Raw genomic sequence first — 27,773 nt, 5'->3', positions numbered from 1 at the left:
CCCACCCCTGGTGTAGTGGTTAAGAGCGGTGGTTTGGAGCAGTGGACTCTGATCTGGAGAACCGAGTTTGATTCCCCACTCCTCCGCATAAGCAGTGGATGCTAATCGGGAGAACTGGATTTGTTTCTCCACTCCTACACATGAAGCCAGCTGGGTGACCTTGGGCTAGTCACACTCTCTCAGCCCCACCTACCTCACAAGGTGTCTGTTGTGGGGTGGGGAAGGGAAGGTAATTGTAAGACGGTTTGATTCTTCCTTAAGTGGCCGAGAAAGTCGGCACATAAAATCCAACTCTTCTTCTGGGGAGGGGCTGTGGCTCAGTGGTGGAGCATCTGATTGGCATGCAGAAGGTCCCAGGTTCAATCCCCGGCATCTCCAGTTAAAGGGACTAGGCGAGTAGGTGATGTAAAAGCCCTCTGCCTGAGACCCTGGAGAGCCACTGCCGGTTTGAGCAGACAATACTGAGTTTGATGGACCAAGAAGGGTCTGGCTCAGTAGAAGGCAACGTCATGTGTTCATGTGTACAAGTGTTCAAACATAATGGCTCCTGTCCATTATGGCTGAACACTTCTTCACCTCCTCTCTCTTTCTTGCAGCCTGAGCCTCACCATTTTCTCATTTGTTTATTTTATTTTATTTTATTGCACTTTAACCCTGCACTCCCCAGCCCAAAGGCCGGGCTCAGGGTGGCTCACAAACAGAATTACATTAAAAACAATAAAATATGAAAATACAATTTTAAATACACTTTAAAATAGCCCAAACCATTTCAATAATAGGGCAATAATGCCCCCGATGGCACAAGAATAAAAAATAACCGTTTGCAGTTGGGCAATTAGATGTGATCCCCTCCAAGATGGTATAAATGGGGGGTGGGTGGCTCAGCAGTGGTGAAGGAGAAGAGATTGGGGAGGCCAGTATTTATAGGGAGAAACCATCACTGGCCTCAACCATAAGCCCGGCAGAATAACTCCATCTTGCAGGCCCTGCTGAAATTCTTGAAGATCCCGCAGGGTCCTGATCTCACTCGGGAGGCTAATCCACCAGGCAGGGGCCAGGGCAGAAAAAGCCCTGGCTCTGGTCGAGGCCAGCCTAGCTTCCATCTTTGCAACCAAATCTACAATAACCTCTCTCTGCGGCTACGTCCTTACCGTGCACGCTACCCTCTGCCATGTGGCACGGCCCCACTACCAAAAGGGAATGCTGAAGAGAAGCCTGCATTTTGAACAGCAAACGTCGATTGGTCTCTACGTACCACTTGGCACTATACAAGGGTGTAGACAGCAGGTCAATCTCACTATTAAGCAGAAACTTGCCTGCCTGTTCGCCCCCATTCTCCAGCTGTCCACCCACACATACCTTCTACCTTTTCTTGACTACCATCAACACAACCTGTTGTCCTTGGCAGATCACACCTATTATCATCCTATCATCTCCTCTGGCCTGGTTTGCTTCCCCCCACAATCCACTGCCATCTGCCTAGATCATCTGCTTCAGTCCAAAGCTGTTTTCCTTTGAACAATTCCACCTGGTCTTCTGCTTTAATGTTAGATATCATACTTCGTGACTTTCCCGTGACACTCTTTCCAGAGTTCAGCATTTAAATATGCTAAGTTACAGAGAGAAGGCAATGAAATTAGAATGTGCAGACCAGGACTTAAAAACATAAGAACATAAGAAAAGCCATGCTGGATCAGGCCAAGGCCCATCAAGTCCAGCAGTCTGTCCACACAGTGGCCAACCAGGTGCCTCTAGGAAGCCCACAAACAAGACAGCTGCAGCAGCACCATCCTGCCTGTGTTCCACAGCACCTAAGACAATGGGCATGTTCCTCTGATCCTGGAGAGAACGGGTATGCATCATGACTAGTATCATCATGCCTTGAGCAATTATTTGTGAGCTAAATCCTGGTGTCCCACACAACTAACCGTAGTTCAAATAAACCATGGTTTTGTGTGATGTCTGAACTGAACCAGAAAGGAGAAATAAATGGACAGTTCTTGCAACGGAGTGAGGCAAGCAGTACTGTTTCACAAGGATAGGTATTGCAGCATGCCTATTATATGAGGTGCCATGGAACACAGGCAGGATAAATGCTGCTGCCGTCGTCTGTTTGTGGGCTTTCTAGAGGCACCTGGTTGGCCACGGTGTGAACAGACTGCTGGACTTGATGGGCCTCGGTCTGATCCAGCAGGGCCTTTCTTATGTTCATACCTATTCTCTCCAGGATCAGAGGAGCTTAGGAACACAGGCAGGATAATGCTGCTGCAGGTGACTTGTTTGTGGGCTTCCTAGAAGAACCTGGTTGGCCACTGTGGGAACAGACTGCTGGACTCGATGGACCTTGATCTGATCCAGCATGGCCTTTCTTATGTTCTTATGGTGCTGTTTACTTTTTACATAAATTATATGAGATGCAGGCGGAGCAAAGTGGCCAAATTTGTGGATGGCATCCAATTATTCATAATGATGAGAACCAAAGTGGAGGGGCCATGGATCAGTGGTAGAGCATCTGCCTGGCATGTGTAAGGTCCCAGGTTCTATCCCTGGCATCTCCAGTTAAAATGATCAGGTAGTAGGTGATGTGCAAGACCTCAGCCTGAGAACCTGGAGAGCCGCTGCCAGGTCAGCCATGTCAAAGTAAGGGGCCATCTTACAGGCTAAGTAGGGAGAAAGCCTTTTTTGAAGCTGCATTAACTTGCTTCTCCAGCAATAGCATTGGGACCAGTATAACCCCAAGGCTCTTAACCACGTCAGCAAAGGTCAGCTGAACTCCATTAAAATGTCCTTCAAGATCTCATTCTCAACCAACATTACTTCTGTCTTTTCAGGGTTCAGTTTCAGCCTGTTCCCTCTTAGCCAATTTACCACAGCAGCCAGGCTGCAATTTAGGACCTCTACCAAATCACCAGGAGACTTGGATAAGGATATAAAGAGCTGGATATCATCCGCTTATTGATGGCAGCCTGATTTCGTCAGATCTCAGAAGCTAAGCAGGGTCAGCCCTGGTTAGTATTTGGATGGGAGACCACCAAGGAAGTCCAGGGTTGCTGTGCAGAGGAAGGCACTGGCAAACCACCTCTGTTAGTCTCTTGCCTTGAAAACCCCCCAAAAAGGGGTCGCCATAAGTCGGCTGCGACTTGACGGCACTTTACACACCCAACCTCCAAAGCTATGAATAATTTGACCTAAGGGCTTTACATAGAGATTGAAAAGCGGGGGGTGGGGGGGAGGAATAGAACTGCACCATGTGGAACTCCACAGGCAGTGGTTTCCAATAGCAACCCTTTGAGACCAATCCATGAGGAATGATTTGAATCAGTTCAGTGCGCATGCCATGAACACACATGAAGCTGCCTTATACTGAGTCAGACCCTCAGTCCATCAAAGTCAGTATTGACTACTCAGACCAGCAGCGGCTCTCCAGGGTCTCAGGCAGAGGCCTTTCACATCACCTACCTGCCCAGTCCCCTTGAACTGGAGATGCAGGGGATTGAACCTGGGACCTTCTGCATGCCAAGCAGATGCTCTACTACTCAGCCACAGCTCCTCTCCATGGCTCTCCAGGGTCTCAGGTGGAGGTCTTTCACATCACCTACTTGCCTAGTCCCCTTAACTGGGGAGGCTGGGGATTGAACTGGAGAGGCTGAGGATTGAATCTGGGACCTTCTGCATGCCAAGCAGATGCTCTGCCAATGAGCCACGGCCCCTCCACTTTGGTTCTCATCATTATGAATAATTGGATGTCATCCACAAATTCAGCCACTTTGCTCCGCCTGCATCTTAACCACTACACCATGCTGGCAGAAGCTCTGTTGAGCAGGGTGCCTTATATTGTTTAAAAAATATTTTGTTGCATATGCGCAGCTTACTTTCAGGGGTACCGTGATGATCCTTGTGCTGTGGTGGCAACTGCTGCTTAAGCAACTTGTAAAAAAACATATGCACAGCCAATCAGATTTCCAGTGGCCAATCGGAAGCCCTGCTCGGCAAAAGCTCCACCCACTTTCTGTAAACACTTGGTGGGCATCTGGAAAGGTGCAGGCAGGTGCCACGCTGGGGACCCTGATCTATGCTCTACCGTTTTTACCTGTGTTGGTGGCTTTCCCACTCCCTAACAGAGTTAGCAATCGTTCCCTTAGGGACTACTGGCCCCCCAAAACTCTAGCTGCACAATCAAACTGGAACAAGAAATCAGCTGGTTCTTGATTCTCCTCTTGGGTTGAAAAGGATTACTCCCCCCCCCCACAAACACTCTGGGATCAAATTTATGCTATAGGTAAGATTAAAACCAGACTTTGCATGCCGAATGAAAATGATTAGTTACACTCTTTTAGAATCTTTGGAGAAACCATATTGTTCTAATCATTTGATTTGAAGATTTACAGGTTTCCTTGTCTAAGGCCAAAAAACATCTCTACGTTATTTCTTACTTGGGGTTTTTCAACCCCAGCGAACATTTCCAGGAGCCGACATAATGGAAATGTTTGAAATACAAAATAATAAAACACTGGAGTAGTAATTTGGGAGGCATGGTGGAAGGGGCCATAGGAGCATATTTTAAAACGCAGGGTTGCATTTAATAAAGGTGTGCCTCCGGGAGGAAACCAATTAAAACCCGAACCATATTCACTTTGTTCTACAACATTATACCAAATCCGAATAAAAACCAATGGCGACCTCCAGAAAAAATCGGGGGTGGGGGGAAAGCTACTCTTTGGTACTGTCTTGTGCATTTCTAATGCTGCTTTGGTTTAACAAGAGCAGTTGGAACAAGAATAAGACAGGGGTAAGTGACAGGAACTTTGGGCCACCAGCAGAGAGTCGATCAATCTCAGAGTTGCCATGGAAAAGTTGTGCTTGTAGGCTTCTGTCCGCCATGTTTCTTGGCAATCGTTGAACTGATGGGGGTGGGCTTTTTGTATCTGGTACAAACAGCAGCAGTACTGCTACTTGAGGGACTGCGTATTTATGGGAGCCCAGCGGCGCTTTAAAGGTTAAAAAAATTAATTCCAGCAAGAGCGTTAGTGAGCCAGACCTTACTCCATCAGGTACACCAAGTGCACATTAGACATTGTCCAAGTTTGGAGGAAAATCTCCATCCTATCAATGTGGGCCCAAACCGTGGATATAAGTATCCGCAGATGTGCCCACATTTGACTATTAGAATATAAGACAGTTATACTTAAAACTACATGCACCAGAAAGGCAGGAAGGGAAAATATTATGAAGAGGGGCCCAGTTTAAACCAAACTCTAACCAAAAGAGAAATAAATCACTCAGAGTGGGTGAAGACCACTTTCAAGTGTGGATAAATAGGTAAAATGGGATTAACTTCAGATCTAATCCAGGAAAGTACAGAGCGTGACCTGGTAAGCAGTCCCAATTAGAAAAGATCATATACAGGTTAGCTGTGTGTATGAACACCTGTAGGTCAAACTAAGATATGGAAAGTGAGAAATCTCAAATCCTTGTTCAAGCCTGGACTTCTTAATGAACCCTTCAAATTATCCTTAATGAGAATTCTTAAGGAATCCATCAGAGTTTCCCTTTGAAGTTATTTTGTAGGATAATTAGATCAGCAAGAGAAGGCCCTGGAAGGTTTCTGAACATTATGATTTTTTAATGTCAGGTTTGTGGCCATTTGTTCTTTTGTACAGGGAATAATGTGTTTGGCCAGTATGGACAGAAGGAATCACCCCTCTGTGTTTGCACGAGTCTGGTCCGCAGCTTGGTGATATGTTTTGTTCTTTATGGCAGGCAGAATCTATTTCAAACATTCCTCTAAGACACGGCCCCCAAATTTGTCTTTCTTAAACATAACACTAAAATCTTCTGTTTTGTAGAGGACGAATCAGAGCAATATATGCAGACATAAAGGGCTGTTTGAGCAAAATAAGTAATAAATAAATGTGTGCGTGTGTTTTTTAAATCAGCGATGTGCAATTATGCAACCAAAGCCGCCAGTTTCTTACTGGAGCTTAACACCGCATCTCATTGCATCTATTTAACACTGCATAAAAGAATTTGCTTAATTTTCAACTGTCTGACTACAGTTTATTATGATTTTCTTTTCTTTTTTAAAAATAGCTTGTTCCAAATTCTTATTAGAGCCAGCATGGTGTAGTGGTTAAAAGCGGAGGTTAAGAGCGGTGGAGTCTGATCTGGAGAACAAGGTTTGATTCCCCACTCCTCCACATGAGCGGCGGAGGCTAATCTGGTGAACCGGGTTGGTTTCCCCAGTCCTACACACGAAGCCAGCTGGGTGACCTTGGGCTAGTCTCAGCTCTCTCAGCCCTACCTACCTCACAGGGTTTCTGTTGCGGGGAGGGGAAGGGGAGGTGCTTGTAAGCCGGTTTGATTCTCCCTTAAGTGGCAGAGAAAGTTGGCATATAAAAACCAACTCCTACTCCTCCTCTTCTTCATTGTTGTCTTCTTCTTATTATTATTATTACTATTATTAAATCACTGTTGGAATTGACTCTTAATACTGGAGGGCTTCCCCTTTCCCACTCACCATTACAGCTAGGTGAGGCGCAGCTGCCAACCTGACTGCTTTCCGAGATACCAGCTTGCCACATTCAAGACCCAGAATATAAATCAAGTCCATCAGATTCACACGAGGCTCCTTTTCCTAGTCCAGTACTGTGGCTTACGATGGAAAAGCAGTTCGTTTAGGACACCCAGTTACTCCTGGTGCAAACCAACAGTGTAGCTGCTGGCAGGAAATAGCGGGGTTACTTCCCTCAGAACGTTTCCCCGACTCAATCTGTCTCTGGGCCGGTGATAAGAGGTGCTGATCTCATCCTGCAGACTTGAGACTCCCTCTGGTTCAAATGCAGCACAGCAACCGTATATATTTTCCCTTCTTCAAAGTAAATCAAAAAGCTATGGCTGACCTATAACTGCCATTCTTATTTTCACATTTGTACACAGTGGCGGATCTACTATGAAACTAATGAAGCTTAAGCTTCAGGGGCCCTTGGCATGCAGAAGGTCCCAGGTTCAATCCCAGGCCTCTCCGGTTAAAGGGACCAGGCAAGTAGGTGATGGGAAAGACCTCCGCCTGAGACCCTGGAGAGCCGCTGCCCGTCAGAGTAGACCATACTGACTTTGATGGACCGAGGGTCTGATGCAGTATAAGGCAGCTTCATGAGTTCATGAGTCAATCCCGGAGGGGCCCTAAAGCAACTTTTTTTTCATGAGTGGGTTTTTCAACAAAATCGATGGAGGTTTTTTCCCCCAGTGTTTGTTATTAAAATAAGCCTATTTTAGTGATAGAATCATAAGCCAATGGGTTGAAGTATTGACCTTAGAATATGACCTTAGAATATTGACCTTAGAATATGCTCGAATACCCATTTCATATGGCCTCAAAATGTCCCTGCAATTGGCCACATTTCAAAAAAATTCTTGAGGGCTTGTTGCCTTATTGTTGCTGGCTGGGAAAGGGCCCCCATGACAGTTCAAGCTTCAGGGTCCCAAAAATGTAGGCTCGCCACTGTTTGTACAGGATTTCTCCAACTGCTGATGTGACTCATGTTGAGCAGCAACAAAAGGTATCCCCCAAGAGCAAGCGTAAAGTACTGAGGAATTCCCATGAAACTTTTAACCTCTCTCTGGAACCACCCCTGGAGCAAAACAAGTAGCACGCTGAAGGGCTTACTATAACCACAGTGTAATTATGAGTATCTAACCTGCCCTGGCCGGGATGGCCCTGGCTAGCCCAATCTCGTCAGGGTGGGCCCAGGTTATTGTTTGGACGTGACACCCCCAAGGAAGTCCAGGGCTGCTACGCTGAGGCAGGCAATGGCAAACCACCTCTGTTCCTCTCTTGCCTTGGAAACCCTACGGGGTCATTATAAGCCGGCTGCGACTTGACGGCACTTTCCGACACCGATCAGAACCAGGCATTATCCACAGACGCAACAGGCAGCTGGGCAGGTTGGGGCTTATTTCCGCCTTTAATTTAATTCACACTTGCGTTTCTGTTGTGGCCTGCTCGTCTATCTCGGCACGCAGTGGAGAAATGCTTATGTGAGCATGAATCCATGTGAGCTGAAGATCCTGGGTGGAAGGTGTCTGCTCGCATACCGACAGAATGTGAACTTTCTTTTCCCCACAGGAGGATCTTTGCCAACAACCACTGCCAAATTAGTCCCATCACCAACGGGATTTGAGACCACGCTAAAGAATACCCGAGGGGAAATAACACTGAAGACAGCCTGTGTAAACCATCCTGCAAATGGAAACAACGCCAACCTCAGTATAATCCTCGAGGTGGGATCTCTACTTTCTGTACATTCGTAGGCATACAACAACACAAAGCTTGAAGCTCTCTGGGCTGTTTATTTTCCAAGAAAATTACATCCATTCTATTGGAACAAATATAAAGAGCCTCTTAGAAAACACCCCTGCCATCCCATCACAGTAAATCACAGAGAGTAAATCTCAAATTCTCTTCCACATTCACGGAGGACATTGTGTTTCTTTTGTTGAGCAAGTAAATGAATTGTGACATATATTGATCTAGATGTCTCTGGATAACTATAATATTTATATCAAATACATATGCTGGAGTCTGTTCCCCCCCCTCCCCCGTCTCCCTTCTTAGCTTTCCAATCAGGCCTTTGTCTGCCGGCCGACCACCATCTCTGCCCTCCCCTCTACACTCTGGTGGTGGGTTGGCAATCCTGAAGACCACTCCTGCTTCCTTTCCTCCCCACCTACCAACCACACATATTTTATCCCCCTTTCAGCTATATTTATTTTTTACTACATTTACATCCAACGTTTCTCCACAACGTGGACCCAAAGCAACTTACATAATGTTCTTCCATTTTAGCCTCACAACAACCCTGTCGGGTAGGTTAGGCTGAGAGGGTGTGACTGGCCCAAAGTCCCCTGGCCAGCTTCCATGGCGGACTGGGGGTTTGAACCTGGGTCTCTAACCACTACACCACATTGGCTCTCATGGAGTGGCTGCTATTGACAAGTAGAAAGCAGCAAGTCCTGGTTGAGTCAGGCAAACTGGGTGGTAGTAAATCTCCTAGGGGTTGCTGGTGGGTATGGCTCCTATGAGTCATCCTTCAAAGGTCAAAACAACTCTGGAAAGGGCATTGCCCCTCTCCGTGCCTTTTACTGACAAAAACCACAGCTAGAATTAGCTGGCAATACTATGTAGTTGCCTACCAAAGCCACTGAGGGCATTTGTTTCTTAAAGCTATAGGCACTGCTTGTAATTATTTCGGGACCAGGTTAACCCCAATGGGGTTTTTTGGTTTTATTAAGATTTCATATTTTTCTGCAAACCTAGGTTTTTTTCTCAGGTTTGTAGAAAGACCTGTCTTGACTGTCCATGGCTCCAATCTCCAGATTTAAGTATCCACAGATGGGGTCACGTTTAGAATTAGATATACTGATGATGCTAATAAAGCAGAAATGCATATATTTCCTTTAAGAAATCAAAGCTGCAGATGTGGAATGTGGGGGCAGCTGCACGCTTGCAAAACCAGAAGTGACATCATTGCACCAGGATAGTGCTCTAGGATTCACCCAAAACTCTGCGTTAACCATGGGGGGGGGGGGGAGCCGCATCCAGACCAGCAGCATCTACCTGTCCAAGAGTTGCGCTATTTGTAACTCAGTATGGCAAATCAATTATGTTTAGCAGCCCAGCAGAAAGAGGGAATTAGTTCTCCTGGAAGCCAAAAGCATGGGTGAAGTCCTCAGCCCTTCCAGAGCCCTCTGGTTGTACAGCTTGAAGTTCTGGACCCAAGTATGTCTTGGTCTTAATCTTGCCTTAACTGGGGCTCGACAAATCCCAGGCACTAGGTGACCAAGGCACCTAGAAATTTCACTGCGGCGCCTAATATTTTCAGCACTGATTTTAAGGCCTATAGTTCAGGGCGGCAATGGTGCGTCATCAGAGCTGGCCTCCCTATCCCCCTTTTTTTGCTGCTATCAACCCTAAAGGAGAGCGATGGGGATGACCAGGGACCTGGAGACCCAGCCCTACGAGGAAAGGCTGACGGAGTTGGGAATGTTTAGTCTGGAGAAGAGGAGGTGGAGGGGGGACAGGATCGCTCTCTTGAAGTATTTGAAGGGCTGTCACTTAGAGGAGGGCACTCAGGGCAGGGAGCTGTTCCTGTTGGCAGCAGAGGAGAGGACTCGCAATCATGGGTTTGAATTGCAGGCAGAGAGGTACCAGCTGGATATTAGGAAAAACCTTTTTACAGTAAGAGTTGTTCGACAGTGGAATCCGCTACCTAGGGAAGTGGTGAGCTCCCCCTCACCGGCAGTCTTTAAGCAGAGGCTGGATAAACACTTCTCAGGGATGCTCTATAGACTGATCCTGCATTGAGTGGGGGGTTGGACTAGATGACCTGTATGGCCCCTTCCAACTCTATGATTCTAGGATTCTATACATTGGGGACCCTGACTATCTCCCCAGGCCCACTGGGACCCTATGCTCTAGAGATGAGCGCCACTTGCTTAATTGTTTAGGGTAAAGGTAAAGGTAGTCCCCTGTGCAAGCCCCGATGTTTACTAGGCAGACTTTGTTTATGGGGTGGTTTGCCAGTGCCTTCCCCTGTCATCTTCCCTTTACCCCCAGCAAGCCTGGTCCTCATTTTACCAACCTCGGAAGGATGGAAGGCTGAGTCGACCTTGAGCCGGCTGCCTGAAACCAACTTCCGTCGGGATCGAACTCAGGTCGTGAGCAGAGCTTAATTGTTTAACTGATTAATAATGGGAACTGGTCTTAAATGTTAAGGCTCTTTTATTGTACATCATGTATTGTTTTAATGGCGTTAGCTGCCCTGAGTGGGATATAAATCAGGATATAAATCTAAATAAATAACTGATAGATGAATCAATTTCTTAACCTGTTGCTTTGTATATCGGCTCTGATGTTCAATTAAATGGCACTTTTAAAAGTAATAATGAAACTACTAGAAATTGGGGAGACGTTAGTCCATTTGTTGTGCTGATGACAATCACTTTGAATTTTGCTTGAAGTGAAATTTTGGTGGCAGCTCTCCACGAAATGTTGGCAACAAACTGGGCTATAATCAATTTTTTTAACGGACAAAGAAACAGCTATTGGGTCGGTAATGAACCCCTCTTCACCTGCTGTCAACCATACAGATATTTGTCTTCACCGCAAATATTTTGCATGACCTACTGTGATGACATGGGCAAACAAGGTCTAGGTCTTCCTTGGCTAAGACCTCAGACTGAAACCAAAAGGCAAAACGTTAAGTGTTGTGAGCATGCAGTCGGAAGGGCGTGCCAGCTAGCAGGTTGTCAGGACACCAGCGGAACAACCACGCTTCTAGCGCCAACACATCAGCATCAACCAGGCTTTCGTTTACTGCTCTAATCCTTCGAAATCCTAGAAATTCTTGAGCTCCTAGAAGCAACAGTTAGGACCATACAAAAGACACCCTGCTATTATTCGGCAATCCACTCAAACTATCAGAACTATGTTGTTACCTAGCGGTCTGCGTATAAAAAGTGAAATTCCACGGTATCATCACAGCCAATTCGTAACCCAGATTGGAAGTTATAATTGAGCTGCCTGGCACTGAGAACGACTCTTTTCTGGAGCTGCAGCCTTGATTCCGTTTATCCGGGAGATTAATCAACTAGAGCTTTAGTTGATTAACCCCTAAAGATAAATTTTAATCTGTGAGATATATTTTTAGTTTTAAAGGCGAGGACGCAGATTTACGTTTTAGCCTGATTTGGTCCTGGTGAGTTACTGTAATACGATATTGAAAGGGGGGGGAATTAAAGATGGCCTAAAAAGTAGAGTTTCATTCTAAGTCAGGGTTCTCCATGGCGCCCATCAGTACTTCCTTTGGTGCCCACCAAGCTTTTCAGAAAGTGGAGACCCATGGCGCATTGTGGTAAGCTGCAGTACTGCAGTCCAAGCTCTGCTCACAACCTGAGTTCGATCCCGGCGGGACTAAGTTTCAGGTAGCCGGCTCAAGGTTGACTCAGCCTTCCATCCTTCCAAGGTCGGTAAAATGAGTACCCAGCTTGCTGGGGGTAAAGGGAAGATGGCTGGGGAAGGCACTGGCAAACCACCCCGTAAACAAAGTCTGCCTAGTAAATGTCAGGATGTGACGTCACCCCATGGGTCAGGAAGGACCCGGTGCTTGCCCAGGGGACCTTTTACCTTTTTTTAACTGCTGAAGTAATTTGGGGTTTGGCTCGCCTCTTGTGGAAGCCATTTTTGGGGATGGCATTCACCACCCCCTCTCAAAAGCCCAAATGTGCCCACAGACTCAAAAAGGTTGGGGACCCCTGTTTTCAGTTATGCACCCCCCAGTATACCAAAAGGCACTTGTACGGAATGTACAAAGTTAATTCAATGCAACTGATTAATTGCAAAGCAAGTATCAGTTGAAGCACTTGAACGGACGGTCGGACAACCTTAACGTTTCTACGTGGCTCTTAACAGATAGTCTTGATCTAGGAAATAAGCACAGAGGGTTGAGGCTTCTGCCATGCAAGTTCATGTCAAAAGCCAAACACAACCTGAGACAAATGTGGTTTTTTAAAAAGTGAATGGGGGATGGCAGGGTTCACTCCACCACATTTCAGATCTCATCTTTCCATAGAGTTGCCAGGTCCATCTTCGCCACCGGCGGGAGGTTCTTGGGGCAGAGCCTGAGGATGGTGGGGTTCGGGGAGGGACTTCATTGCCATAGAATCCAATGGGCAAAGCGGCCATTTTCTCCAGGGGAACTGATCTCTATTGGCTGGAGATCAGTGGTAATAGCATGAGATCTCCAGCTACTACCTGGAGGTTGGCAACCCTATCTGCCCAACATCCTGGCTCTCCCCATGCCTTCCGATTCAGCCTCAGGCAGCCTGTGCATAAAAGCGGGCTTCCGTTTCCTCTGGCCCTAAGTGAACGGGGAGCTGGGCGCCGGGGGGGTGGGGTGGTCAGCCTCTGGCCTTCCCCAGCCTGATCCGTGGCTGCACACGCATGGCCTTGGAAAGAAAACCCAAATCCTGCCAATTGGTTATTGGAGAGGTGCGGGGTGTGTGTGTGTGTGTGTCGATTCATTACCTCCCCCCTCACCCCCATGACATGGCACTGTATGCCCAGCGACTAATTATTAGGAAATAACGAAATGGACTGTTATACTAGTTGCTCAAACAAAAGGCATGGTTAAAATGCTCTGCTTAAAATGGGTGAGTGCTTGACCTGAGCTCAGGGCCGTAATTGGGGAGGGGGGGTGAGGGGGGGCAGCTGCCGCCCCTGTGGCATGCAGAGGGGGCGGCAGAACCGCTTCTCCTATAGGAGCCCCTGTGCCAGATGGAGAGGCACTTCTGCTGCCCTCTACACATGCCAAAGGGGTGACGGCTGCCCCCCTCGCCCCAGCTACAGTCCTGCTAATGGCTATTATTAATAACAAAAAAGAAAGAAATTATTTGTAAATACACTTCCTTTTCCAATTATTTTTGAATAAACCCCAAAACAGGCCTTAGAACGTGTTTGAGAATTCCCCAACCAGTCTCCTTCTCACACACACATATATACATGCACTAAAAACCTAAAAATCTCACTGAACTCACTGCTTTGGGCCCCTACTGGGGAGAAAGGCGAGGCATAAAATGAATTAAATAAAATTAAATAAGTGAAACTAGGATATCTCACTGGAATTTCATTTGGAGTTGGGGACAGGGCCCTAACGGGGGGGGGGGGGGGCAGCCGTCCCTGTGGCATGCAGACAGGGTGGTAGAATTGCCCCTCCTACTAGGGTTGCCAACCTCCAGGCACTAGCTGGAGATCTCCCGCTATTACAGCTGATCTCCAGCCAATAGAGATCAGTTCCCCTGGAGAAAATGGGCCGCTTTGGCCATTGGACTCTATGGCATTGAAGTCCCTCCCCTCCTCAGGCTCCGCCCCCAAAACCTCCCGCTGGTGGCAAAGAGGGACCTGGCAACCATACCTCCTACCCGGCGCACGCCTCCTGGTTGAGAAGCAGTTCTGCTGCCCTCTCTGCACGACACAGGGGCGGCAGCGGCACTCCCGACCCCCACCCCCCGCCGGCTACAGCCCTGGCTGGGGAATATCAGGAACTTATTAGAAGATTCAAAAGAGAAAGAGGGAGAATTGGACAGTAAGGAAGCTGAGGTCACGCTGTCATTCCCATGGAAAATATATTAATTTCCATGCTGTAGATCTATTTGTAGATTGCTACAGCTATGAGAAATTCAGAGGCAATTTGCTAAAGATTGGGGTAAAAGGGAGAGGGAGATCAAGTCGTATTTCGGACTCAAACCAGGATGTCTAATGAATCCAAGGCGGCCCCTGTCCATTTGTATTATCTGTTTGTCTGTCTGTTTACTTTGTCTCTTCGTGGTTCTTTTTTATGGCTGGGAAATACAGCTATCAGGTCTCACGTTTCCTTCTGGAAGGAATCTCTAACAGATTATCCTTCCTGATGATATGTTGATTATTTGCTGGTTTATGGCATATAAATTAAAGAAATCTGAAGAAATCTCCAAGAGCAAAGAGAAACCAGAGAGCTTTGACTATTTTTAAAAGCACGCAACTGAGACTTGGTTAAAGTGTGGGGCTTCGAGATGCACGCTTGAAATGGGTGTATCTAAAAAACCACACACCAAACATTTTACTGCGGGTGAGAAATCAAGGGGGCCCAGTTGTCATTACCATGATATGGTCTTATGGTCTTAATGCCCAGCTGGCTCAGACCCAGGCCCATCAAGTCCAGCAGTCTCTTCACACAGCGGCCAACCAGGTGCCTCTAGGAAGCCCACAAGCAAGACGGCTGCAGCAGCATTTATCCTGCCTGCGTTCCAAAGCACCTAAGATAATAGGCATGCTCCTCTGATCCTGGAGAGAATAGGTATGAACATAAGAACATAAGAAAAGCCATGCTAGATCAGACCCAGGCCCATCAAGTCCAGTAGTCTGTTCCCACAGAGGCCAACCAGGTGCCTCTAGGAAGCCCCCAAGCAAGACAACAGCAGAAGCATCATCCCGCCTGTGTTCCACAGCACCTCATATATTAGGCATGTTCCTCTGATCCTGGTCAATATGGCCTGGAGGAAAATTCCTTCCTGACCCAACAGTGGCGACCGGCATTAACCTCGGCATGTAAGAAGGGGCCACAAGAGCCAAGCACTGACGCAACCCTTCTTGCCCTCCCTGTCATGAACTGCCTAAGTTCACAGAATCAGCCTTGCTGACAGATGGCCATCTAGCCTCCAACGAAAGCTCATTCCTCCCAAATATTGTTGGTCTCAAAGGTGTTACTGGACTTGTAGCTAGCAGCAGACTAACCCAGCTACCCTACCAGTGTGGTGTGGTGGTTAAGAGCGGTGGTTTGGAGTGGTGGACTCTGGAGAACCGGGTTTGATTCCCCACTCCTCCACATGAGCGGTGGAGGCTAATCTGGTGAACCGGATTGGTTTCCTCACTCCTACACACAAAGCCAGCTGGGTGACTGGGCTAGTCACTCTTTTTCAGCCCCACCTACCTCACAGGGGGTCTGTTGTGGGGAGGGGAAGGGAAGGTGATTGTCAGCCGGTTTGAGTCTCCCTTAAGTGGTAGAGAAAGTGGGCATATCAAAAAACCAACTCTTCTTCTTCCTCCTCTAAAACAGAATACATAATACTCCATGCTGTGTGATGGGCAACTTTAGGTACTAAGAGGTTAGGAAAATTTTCCCTAGCTTAAAAAAACTTCAGGTCTTTATAGACACACATTACCTCCCGGGTAGTCTGCACAGACACCTCTTTCCCCTACTCCAAGTAAGTATCGCTGTTTCCTAGTAGTGAGCATCAACTCCAATTGCTCAGTGACAGCATTGGTTGCCATACTGTTACAAGGACTGATTGGTCAGTGCCTGTGGAGAGATGGTGGTGGTGGTAGTGCTGGAAATTTTTCCACTGCTTTATTTTTAAATGGATCTCCCCAATTACTCAATATTCATTGTTTCATAAAAATAAAAGGAATGAACAAAGGGAGGGGGTGGGCTCTCCTTCCCTGGAGGTTTTTAAGAAGAGGCTAGATGGCCATCTGTCAGCAATGCTGATTCTGTGACCTTAGGCAGCTCATGAGAGGGAGGGCATCTTGGCCATCTTCTGGGCATGGAGTAGGGGTCACTGGGTGTGTGTGGGGGGAGGTAGATTGGAATTTCCTGCATTGTGCAGGGGGTTGGACTAGTTGACCCTGGTGGTCCCTTCCAACTCCATGATTCTATGAATGCCATTGCTAGTAGAATATTTTGAATTAATATGTTCTTTTCAGGTGATTATCTGTAGGGATGGTGTGAAAGAGTACTGATCAGGGCCCACCCTGTAGGGTTTTTAAGGCAAGAGAAGTTCAGAAGGGGTTTGCTATTGCCTGCCTCTGCGTAGCAACCCTGGACTTCCTTGGTGGGCTCCCATCCATGTACTAACCAGGTCCAACCCTGCTTAGCTTTCAAGAGCTGATGAGATCGGGCTTATCATCCCCAAAGAGTTGGCATAACTCTGCTTGAACTGGTCTTGGGCTTCAAAGCCGCATCACATTTCCCACAGGATGCATCTGAAAGGGTCTGAGTCAAACAAGTACGGGACTGTGGTCTCCTCTGCCAATGAAAATACTAGGGGGGGACGGGACTTTCAAACTCTAGTTTTCTTTAGAGGTAACCTGCCAGGTAAATGCTTCCCAAATCCGCCTGGTATTGAAACAAAGCCATTTCTGAACACCTACTTTGTGCACAACTATACTTTGCCTTGGATATTTTTTTAAACAAAGAAGCCACTCACAAATTCCATAAATAATTAATACAGCTGTATTGTGCCCTATCATGAAAGTTCACGGTAGGCAGCTAAAGAAGACAGATAAAAGTATAAGGCTATAAAATATAGAGCAGCGTAAGCTGAAATAACTCCCTGCCAAATCAAACACAACTCAGCCCAGACTGCTTCAAGAAGATTCTCCTACTGAGCTGGTGGCAAAGTCTTGGGAGAACATGACCCGCACATGCAGAACTCCTTATGCACTTCCAACCTTCAGACTAAAGGCATGATGGGTATCTTCTAGAATAATCTTCCAGATGCCTGTGGGCAAACAAGTCTGTGCTACCCCGCCCCCTCCCTTTTCAGCCACTGCACCAGCAAAGTCAGGACAGCAATCCCCAGAAAGCCAAGGGGGAATATGTGACCTTTCACTAGTAGGGTTGCCAACCTGCATGTGATGGCTGGAGATTTCATAGAATCATAGAGTTGGAAGGGACCACCAGGGTCATCTAGTCCAACCCCCTGCACAATGCAGGAAATTCACAACTACCTCCCCGCCACACACCCCCAGTGACCCCCTACTGCATGCCCAGAAGATGGCCAAGATGCCCTCCCTCTCATCATCTGCCTAAGGTCATAGAGTCAGCATTGCTGACAGATGGCCATCTAGCCTCTTTTTAAAAACCTCCAGGGAAGGAGAGCTCACCACCTCCCGAGGAAGCCTGTTCCACTAAGGAACCACGCAACGAAGAAGAGAACAAAAAAGGGAAATCCAGCCATCCCTAAGTTTCCTTCCACTGTGTGACAATTTAAATATATTATTTAAACAATATATATACCCTAAAGATCATAATGGATGTTCCTTCCTGGGAGACAGAAATGCAAACACTATTTTAAGACAACTGAATAACGTCTTTCAACAAAAGTTGAGCGGCTCCAGCATTTGCAAACGCATTCAACTTTATCTGGAAACTTTTTGACATTAGCAATCGCAGAACTGTAGTTTCTCATTATGTTTCCTGCCAGAAACTGCGGAGCTGCTCAGCTAAAGACCTCATATTGCTAATTACTACCACATGCCTCCTATCCCAAGCGATGGAAAACTTATTGCTTCTGACAACCCATTCTCTCAATGCTGAATTCCAAAGGAAAACTCAAATTTTGGCCAAACATAACATTTCATCAATCTTGTTCTACTGACTGCAAAACCAATATCAAACATTGCATGCTAATGGTTTTTTACTTTGCCGTTCCCAAGTTTATATGCCCTGATGAAAGATGTACGTGAGTTGAGGCCTTCTCCCAAGTACTTAGAAATTAGCTTTCTGAACCAGGAAACGATGCATAAAGTTAAATCGAACAGGCTGTGGGCTGAAGACGGGGCTCAGCTTCAGCCAACAAAATATACAGGAGAGCAGAAACAAACGGACAGACACAAAAAACATATTAAAAAAAAAATCTAAAAAAATCTCCAGAAATTCAATAACATTAAGCATGCAAGCCCCACGGTCCACAGAAAAGCCTGAAAGTTAGGTGTGGGGGTCATCCAGAACTGGGATCTTGGAGGGTTGGGTCTAAGTTTAGGGACTAGAGAGCAACAGTGAGACAAGATCTTGTCTACTTGACTAGTTTCTCGAAAATATTATTCACTGGGGCCAAACCTCTAAGGTGTATTTCTCTAATCCTGTTACATCAAAGTTATTCCATTGACTGTTATGTAATGTGGAACTGAACTCCCACACTGAGGAACTGAATTTGTTCAACAGTACAAATGAAACCAAAACGGAGCCTCAATCATAAGAACCTAAGGAAAGCCCTGCTGGATCAGACCCAGGCCCATCAAGTCCAGCAGTCTGTTCACACAGTGGCCGACCAGGTGCCTCTAGGAATCCCTCACTAACTTCTGGGGAAACTTGATTTTTGAGTATAGGAGTACTATTTGGAGAGGGGCCATGGCTCAGTGGCAGAGCATCTGCTTGGCATGCAGAAGGTCCCGGGTTCAATCCCCAACATCTCCAGTTAGGGGCTAGCAAGTAGGTGATGAGAAAGACCTCTGCCTGAGACCCTGGAGAGCCGCTGTCAGTCTGAGTAGACAATATTGCCTTGGATGGACCAAGGGTCTGATTCAATACAAGGCAGCTTCATGTGTTCAAGTACAAAGGTTGGTACCCAAAGAGGATCAGAATCAACATTAAAATGTTTATCTGAGCTTTTTCTGATTTGGCTCTCAGGTTTTCTGTTTGTGACAATCCCCTTTTCTTGGCAAAAGGATGGACTATTATGAAATGCACTGGGATATGTCCCAGTACTATTTATTAAATACATGCTAGGCGTCGGAAGAATTAAAAACTCAAAGAGGATAAGGGATAGTTCTGGCCACAATAGCCATGTCCCGTAGTGTGATCACCAAAAGAACAGTAGGAAATACTAGTTTGGAATGAGCCTTTTGGAACCTGCCCATTTTGGAGGCGAAATTATGTGATTCGTACACCATCGTAATGACATCGTATCAATAAATGTTGTGCGGTTGATGGTTTCAGAGACGAAAGGCAACATGCTGAAACCTGATGGCTAGAACGGTCGTTTTTGGGTGGCCTGTGAAATAGGAAATGGGTTTTTTTTTTATTTATTTTTTATTATGCCCAGCGAAAAACATTGAATGGCCAAGCTCTTTCCATCTTTCCCCCCCTGCCCCATGGAATGGTAATACACAGAGTGAACATACAACGAGACACGAAGATTGACTGAAACTACATCAGGGAAGGAGTTGGTTCCATGGAGCGCACCATGTGTCTCTGTGATCTTGGTAATACTACCGATGAAGATAACTGAGAATTACGCGTTAGAGATTTAATCAGCCTTAATCGCTACCTGTTGCTGCCAGCCAAAAAGAGAACGCGTTTTGCCAGAACTTAGCACTAAAGTAATGCTTGTCTTTGTTCCAAATTGATAGGCAGGATGCTGCCTGGTTTTTAGAAAAAAGCCTGGCCAAACTCCTGACAATCCTCCAGAGTTTGGAATTCAACATGTGGTCAAGCAGGGTCATATCAAAGGTGTCTAAATAAAAACGTAGGTTGCAAGGAGCTCTGACTCAGAGAAGGGTGGCTTCCGACACTACTTTAATCAACATGTAATGGGGTGGGGATCTGATCATCCTCCACCCAGCCTTCCTTCAGCCTCAGCCAATTGCAGCAGCTCTTTCTCCAACGGAAGAACTCGGAGGAAGTCTCCTTCGAGTTTAAGAAGCCTTCTGCCTTGATCTAAAAGGAAAGGTGAGGTAAAAAGGCTTTGAGGATTAAATAAAGAAAGTTTGCTCAGCGGAGCCTTAGGACAGGGGAAGGATCCACCCTACGCTTGCCGTATCAGTCATTTGTGCATTGATTTATGTCAATGTCGCTAATAAGACACATGCATGAAAACAAGATGGTCAGCTGTAGGCAGAACGCCCTGGATTGCCATGTGATAAGGACATTGACACGGGGCAGGCCCACGTCTTTGGAGATCACATGAACACAAGAAGCTGCCTTATACTGAATCAGACCCTTGGACCATCATAGTCAGTACTGTCTACTCGGACCGACAGCAGCTCTCCAGGGTCTCAGGCAGAAAAGGGTCTTTCACATCACCTACTTGCCTAGTCCCTTTAATTGGAAATGCTGGGGATTGAACCTGGGAACTTCTGCATGCCAAGCAGATGCTCTGAGCCATGGCCCCTCCCTCAGAATGGGGGGGGGGAGGCATCTCAGGCTACGAATTCTCTGTGATGATGAATCACCATGTCCATATGGGAACCATACACCCATTGATATGGGTGAGTGCTGTAGCCCCTTTGATGGAGGGGGGCTCTGATCTCACAGGCCATGGCCGTGATGAGTAGACCCCCCCCCATGGGAGACACATTTCTCAGTTGTGCGGGAGCTGTCATAAGTGAACGAAGGTCGAGGCTGACAAAAAAGCAGCTACAGAAGTACATGTGTGTGTGTTAAGTGCCGTCAAGTCGCTTCCGACCCATGGTGACCCTATGCATCAATGTCCTCCAAAACTTCCTATCTTTGACAGCCTTGCTCAGATCTTGCAAACTGAGGGCTTTACTGAGTCAATCCATCTCTTGTTGGGTCTTCCTCTTTTCCTGCCGCCCTCAACTTTTCCTAGCATGACTGTTTTTTCCAGTGACTCTTGTCTCCTCATAATGTGACCAAAGTACGACAGCCTCAGTTTAGTCATTTTAGCTTCTAGGGTCAGTTCAGGCTTGATTTGATCTAGATCCCATTGATTTGTTTTTTTTGGCTGTCCGCGGTATCTGTAACCCTCTCCTCCAACACCACTTTTCAAAGAAATCTACTTTCTTCCTATCAGCTTTCTTCATTGTCCAGCTTTCACACCCACACATAGTAATAGGGAACACAATGGCATGAATTCACTTAATCTTGGTGGCCAGTGACACAGAAATACATGGGGGGGGGGGGGGAACCTTTGATACACCAAAACAAATGAGTCCCATAAGGTAACTGCAAATTAATAATAGCAGGGTTGTCTTCTGGAATTGTACCAACTGAGTTCTAGAGCTGTCCCCGGCGAACGGGGAAAGCCATTGTTCTTTAGTGTGGCCCAGGTCTCTAACGCACAGTGTGACAATTTGTAGAGGTGGAGACACCTGATGTCAACCGGACACACACACACAAACCTGTAGCACACCAGCGTGTGTCTGTGAGTCAGATGCCACCACATTGGCGGGACGCTTAAAGTCACACAACCTTTTTTTTCTCTTTTTTTTCTTTTTCTGGTTTTTTCTTTCTTTCATTTTTTTTGTTTAAAGACTTACTTTCTGCCTCGGGTTGCGTTAAAAGTCCCGCCGTATTTCTTCCGATTAAGGATGAGAGCAGCAATTTCTGGCACGTAGCGCGCAAACATTGCCTACATGCACGAAACAAAACAAAAACAAAAAACAAACAAAAAAAAAGAAAATGGCATGCAGAGAGAGTTCTTACTGCGGCGGAGGCAGTCGGGCTGCTGAAGGATACTTACTTTCTTCCACTAACCGCACTATATGAACCACCATATTTCTTGCGGTTTCCTATTAACTCTATGATTTCAGGGACGTAGCTGGCAAACATGGCCTAGGGAAGAAGATAGAAGACAGAAGAAAAGACTAAAAAAGATAGGCCAAAGAAAGGGGGAATGATGAATATTTTTAAGAAGATATATCATCTTTAAGATCTGAAAACGTAAAAGACTTAGATCTATAAAGGTTGGTCTTTTTTCCCCAAAAGGGTTTTTTTTTCTTCTAAAAAGGGATTATAAAACCAAAAACAAGAAAGTCTGACACAAAAGTCGGTCTTGAAAGAGGCGCTCGCCTGGGCCAAAGTGTGGGGGAAAGAAAAGGCACACAAAACAAAACAGAATTTTTGTGTTTTTTTAAAAAGAGAGAATAAAATGAAGTCCAGGGGGGGCATCTAAAGTGATAAAGCCCATGGCTACCATTTCCTGAAAGGGGGCAAGTGGAAATATTGTACATTTATAGGCCGCCAAAGTAAAAAAATAATAATACCAAAGACGAAGCAATCAAAAACCCTGAGATATATCAAAAGGGGGAGTGTGAACTAATTTATAAAAGACAGATGAAGTGGTTTCCACCTATTGCCAAGGATAAAAACATCATACCAGGGAGCTTTTCTCTCTGTACTTAAGAATGAACATGGTATAACTACAATAATATATATATATATACATATACATACATATATATATATATTCACACACACATATATGTATACACACAGAGTTGATATGTATATACATAAATATTTTTAAAAGTTTACCTTTTACAAAAAGTTGATAAGGACATGTAAGGACATGTAAAAGAAAAAGTTGATGAGGAGAAAATAATATATATAAATCTGCCATGTTTTGTCCAACAAACATTTTCCAGGGGCTGGATACTTCTAAGAGCCGCTGCTGGTAAACTTGGCTTTTTGTTTTGGCACACAAATATTGGATCCAGACAAGTACATGGCCCCTGTAACCTATCTGGTACACATAGCATCCCTACAGAAAGAGGTATGGTCAAGTTACAAAAATACGTCAGACTACGTCCAGTAATTATACACCTATGTATATTTTGTATGCTGCACATTGAGTATGATCAGTACTTACCTTGCAGAGGGTAAATCTTAGCACTAAAGATGCTGTTTTTGTTTAATAAGACAAAAAACAGAACTACTGCTATAGCGTCTTTGGCTCCAACAGATTTTTTTTAAAAAGATCCATTTGATAAGAGCAGTCTTCCTCTTATATGTGTGTGTGTGCCCAAACAATGTTATTGCTTAGCTGGACAAGCATAGCAAGGACATAACTTGCTAACTGGTTAGGAAATTTGCACCTCAGTTAGTTAGCACCATGTTATCTAGCATGGCTGCTATGGTCTGGTATGATGGAGTTGTGCCATGGTGTGGTTCTGCCATGGTCTAGAAAGGGCAAACGGCTCTTGAGAGGTGATCCGAAGCCACGGTGTTTGTTGGAATATTGGGAAGGAACACAGAGGGTCGGGGAGGGTTCTTGAAACCGCAGCTACCTTTAAAATGCTATCATTATCATCAACTTAACACACCACCACTAATTGTTAGTTTGAAAGTAATGGCTTACGATCCTGTTAAATCCTATGACACTTTTCTGTATCTGCATGCATTAATATCATAGATAGATGTATTCTTATTTTAGTTAAAGCAGTGGTTTCTGCAAAATGCAACACAATGTAACCTTTACACAAGCTGTTTTAAAGTGACTCATGAATTTGCTATAGGGCTACTGCTAGAGTTGCCAACTTCTGGTTGGGCAAGACCTGGAGGTTTGGGGGTGAATCATGAGGATGGTGGGGTTTGTGGAGGGTAGGGACCTCTGCAGCTTCTAATGCCGTAGAGTCCACCCTCGAAAGCAGCCATTTTCTCCAGGGGAGTACTTCTGGGATATCTCCAGGTCCTACCTGGAGGTTGGCAAGCCTAGCTACTATTCTGCAGGGGGGGACAACAACAATAAATCCTATGGGAAAATAATGTAAGAGTTTTACCAATCCACCGAGGATGAAGAAAACCATGAAAAGGCGACCAAGGGTTGTTTTTGCATAAACGTCTCCGTAACCAACAGTGGACATAGTAACCATTAGCAAATAAACACATTCCCAATAGGTAAGCGCTTGATTGTTTCTGAAATCTTCCCACGGGTCCCCTGAGTTCTCCACCTACAAGGGAAGAAGAACGGCAGATAAACAGGTTTCCGCACACGGAGCAGAAAGATGTCAGTGCATCCACAGCACATGTGGGCTGCGCTCCCAGAACTTTACCCTTAAGGCCTGCCTGCTCTTATACGAAGCTACCTGACCAAGATGATCCTCCCCGAAGGCCCTGCTTCAAGAACCTCTGCCATCTAGGGCCAAACAGGTGGCAGCCCGAGGCAGGGTCTTCTCAGTCATGGCACTAAAATGATGGAATTCCCTCCTTAGGGAGATCTGTCTTTTCCCTTCGACCACCTGCCTTCCACCAGCTGTTGAAGACTTCCCTGCTTCATCTGGCTTCCCTCACTGACTCTCGTTCCTGGTTATGTGGTTTTAATTGCTTTTGTGTTTTATTAAATTGTTGTTTTAATGGATTTTATATGTATTTAAAACCAGCTATGGCTGGTTTTAAAGGAAATGGGTGTGTGTGTGCCACTACATCTGATCGTTTTGATGCGCAACCTGTACTCTGGACAAGAGGCCACAGTTAGAACAGAATATGGAGAAACGGAGTGGTTTCCAATTGGCAAAGGTGTATTTTATCTCCCTATCTCTTCAATCTATATGCAGAACATATAATTAGGAAAGCTGGATTAGATTTAGATGAAGGTGGAGTGAAAATTGGAGGGAGGAACATTAATAATTTGAGATATGCTGATGACACTACATTATTGGCAGAAAATAGTGAAGATTTGAAATGACTACTGCTGAAAGTTAAAAGAGAAAGTGCCAAAGCAGGACTACACAACTTTAAGGTTGACTATGAGGAAATTGAAATTATTCAAGACTTTCTATTTCTTGGCTCCACCATCAACCAAAAGGGAGACGGCAGCCAAGAAACCAGAAGGAGATTGTAACTGGGAAGGGCAGCCATGAAGGAGCTAGAAAAGATTTTGAAGTGTAAGGATGTGTCACTGGCCACCAAGATTAGATTAATTCATGCCATCGTATTCCCTACTACTATGTATGGCTGTGAAAGCTGGACAGTGAAGAAAGCTGATAGGAAGAAAATAGATTCCTTTGAAATGTGGTGTTGGAGGAAAGTGTGACGGATTCCGTGGACCGCCAAAAAAACAAATCAGTGGGTTATCGATCAAATCAATCCTGAACTGACCCTAGATGCTAAAATGACTAAACTAAGGCTGTCGTATTTTGGTCACGTCATGAGACGACAAGAGTCACTGGAAAAGACCGTCATGATAGGAAAAGTTGGGGGCAGCAGGAAAAGAGGAAGACCCAACAAGAGATGGATTGACTCAATAAAGGAAGCCACAGCCTTCAATTTGCAAGATCTGAGCAAGGCAGTCAAAGATAGGACATTTTGAAGGACTTTGATTCATAGGGTCGCCATGAGTCGGAAGCGACTTGACGGCACTTAACACACACACACATATTTATTTTTAAATGTTGTTTGTATTTTAATGGCTTTGACTGCTTGCCACTTGGGGACCCTAAGCTGGGGTGGAAAGGCACACAAAATGTTCTCAAGCAGGGGTCCCCAACCCCAGCCATGCTGGAATTTGATGGAGTGAGTGAGTGGTTGAGTATGTCAAGAGCCCGGAACATTTCTTTCAAGCAAACAAGACTGGAAACGCAGACCAGCAGAAATCTATATTTTTGATTGTTTGTGGGCAAAACACGTCTGCAGAGTTTTCTGTCCCAAGCAGGACGAAGTGCTGTTTTCGTGGTGGTCCTCTGCATAATTCTGCCTATCAGTTCTGCCTATTCCCTTAAGTAAAAACCCTTTCCTTTCGTTTCTCTTTTCATTTGTTTCACTGGTTGCTGGTTGGGTTGTCAGATGCAGATGGAAGTGTGGTGTCATGGTTAAGGGCAGCAAACTCAAAGCTGGTGAGCTGGGGGGTTTTCCCCACTCCTCCTCCACATGAAGCCTGCTGGGTGACCTTGGGCCAATCACAGTTCTCTCTGATCTCTGTCAGCCCCACCTACCTCAGAATGTGCCTGTTGTAGGTAGAGGAAAGGATTGGTAATTAACAATTAAGGTGTCCTTTGAAGATTTTTTTACTGGTACATATTAGTAACATGTTCTTACAATATATGGTGTTCCTACTTTACATTTGATGACAAAATTTCCCCTTATTATTAAGGAAATATTGCCACCTAGTGGTCACTTGTTGTTATAGAAAACTCAGGGGAGGGGGACATCCTTGCCATTCCCGAATTACATATTGATGTATTAATTATCAGAATTAGATCAGAGCATGTTGAGAGACGTGGCTCTACAGCTGCACCTGAAGCAGCTGTGCTAAACATCTGCATTCTGACAGGGTGACAGTTGCTTCCCGAATATTTCAGGGAGCACAGCTGGGACTTGTTTGGCCAGCTCGTCCGGGGCAACCACACAAACGTGAAAGGGAGCCGTGTTTTTTTCAAGCATGCGGTCACCCTGCTCTCCTTCACGGTTCCTGTGTTTGTCCCTGGAAGCACTGAGCAAACATTGGCAACCATTATATGATAACTATTCACGTGTTTCAAGTTCTGCTTTCTGGCGGACATAGAGATAGTACCTCAAATTAGTGTTTAGCATCAGAAGGCTGTAATCTAAGAAGCATGGGTCACATGGGGGGAGGTAGTTGTGAATGTCCTGCATTGTGCAGGGGGTTGGACTAGATGACCCTGGTGGTCCTTTCCAACTCTATGATTCTATGATTATTGACATAAAAAAGAGTATGTACTAACAGAATTTTAATAGTCTTTACTCGATCATTAACAACTAATTAAGTGCTTCCTTTTTTTTGCTTTTCTATATGTAATTCAGAAGAACAATTAATATAAGATTAATATAATATTAATATAAGATAAATATAAGATTTTAATAGTGTATGTTTAAAGTTGATGACGGAGGTATGTACTATTACTATACAGAAGCTGGGACACTGACATATTGTTTTTATTTGACTTTTCCCCTTCTTTTTCCCCTCTGTTTTTTTCTGTATCCTAACATATAAAAATACAATTTAAGAAAATTTAAACAGTGGAAGCTGCTTTGGAAAACTTTTAAAAGACTAAAAAACATCTCTAGTCTGTTCCTGTTCAGGGAAGTAATAGGTATCAACAACCGATCAGAGAATATCCCCTGAAACCAAAGTGTACTCACCAAATGTATAAATCCAGCTGCAGTCAGCCACGTGCTGATAAATATAGAGCACAGATTCACCAACTTGATGGAATTACTGGTAAAGGGCAGAAATAAACAGATGTTCTCAGAGTTTTCTCTCGGCTCAGCAGCTCCCCCTCCATCCTCACAGAACCTTTATTAGGCATTTGTTACCAACACTAAGCAGTCTAAAACACTGCGCAGCAAATTAGCACAGATACACAGATCAGAAAGCACGCTTGTAAATAGTCATAAAAGTTAAACAGAGGGGAAATCATTCACCGTCATTCACAACCAACCCACAGATAAAATACCTAGCCACTTGATCGGTAATGTAAGGATATCCAGTCAGGTGAAAGATATAAAACCAGCCACTCTTCGGGGAAACTCCAATTTTTGTGTAAGAGGGAGAAGCCCCTCCCCTTTCATAGGGCCCAATCCTACGTATGTTTCTCTCTCCTTTCTCAGAGATCCACCACTTTGTCAACGGGGCAAACCTTTTACCACACTTACCAATGGTCGGGAATAACAATCAACATTTTATTCTGGCGAATTACATAAGAACATAAGAAAGCCCCTGCTGGATCAGACCCAGCCCCATCAAGTCCAGCAGTCTGT

At 45.4% G+C, this 27,773-nt stretch overlaps 1 protein-coding gene across 5 annotated transcripts in view; it reads right to left on the bottom strand.

Moving 5' to 3' along the window:
• The window catches only part of KCNMA1 (potassium calcium-activated channel subfamily M alpha 1), a 372,162-nt gene that overhangs the window by 167,917 nt on the left and 176,472 nt on the right, over positions 1-27,773 (bottom strand). For all 5 annotated transcript variants that reach the window (XM_056848906.1, XM_056848907.1, XM_056848910.1 and 2 more), the window contains exons 6-8: positions 27,156-27,231; positions 23,837-24,007; positions 21,799-21,890 (exon numbers count right to left, since the gene is read on the bottom strand). In XM_056848906.1, coding sequence (XP_056704884.1) covers positions 21,799-21,890; positions 23,837-24,007; positions 27,156-27,231 — 339 coding nt within the window. The remainder of the gene's footprint in view (positions 1-21,798; positions 21,891-23,836; positions 24,008-27,155; positions 27,232-27,773) is intronic.

Source organism: Euleptes europaea, chromosome 4, assembly GCF_029931775.1.
Source record: "Euleptes europaea isolate rEulEur1 chromosome 4, rEulEur1.hap1, whole genome shotgun sequence".
Lineage (NCBI taxonomy): Eukaryota > Metazoa > Chordata > Lepidosauria > Squamata > Sphaerodactylidae > Euleptes > Euleptes europaea.
Note: the sequence above shows the minus strand (reverse complement) of the source record. Positions and strands in the feature narration are given on the sequence as shown.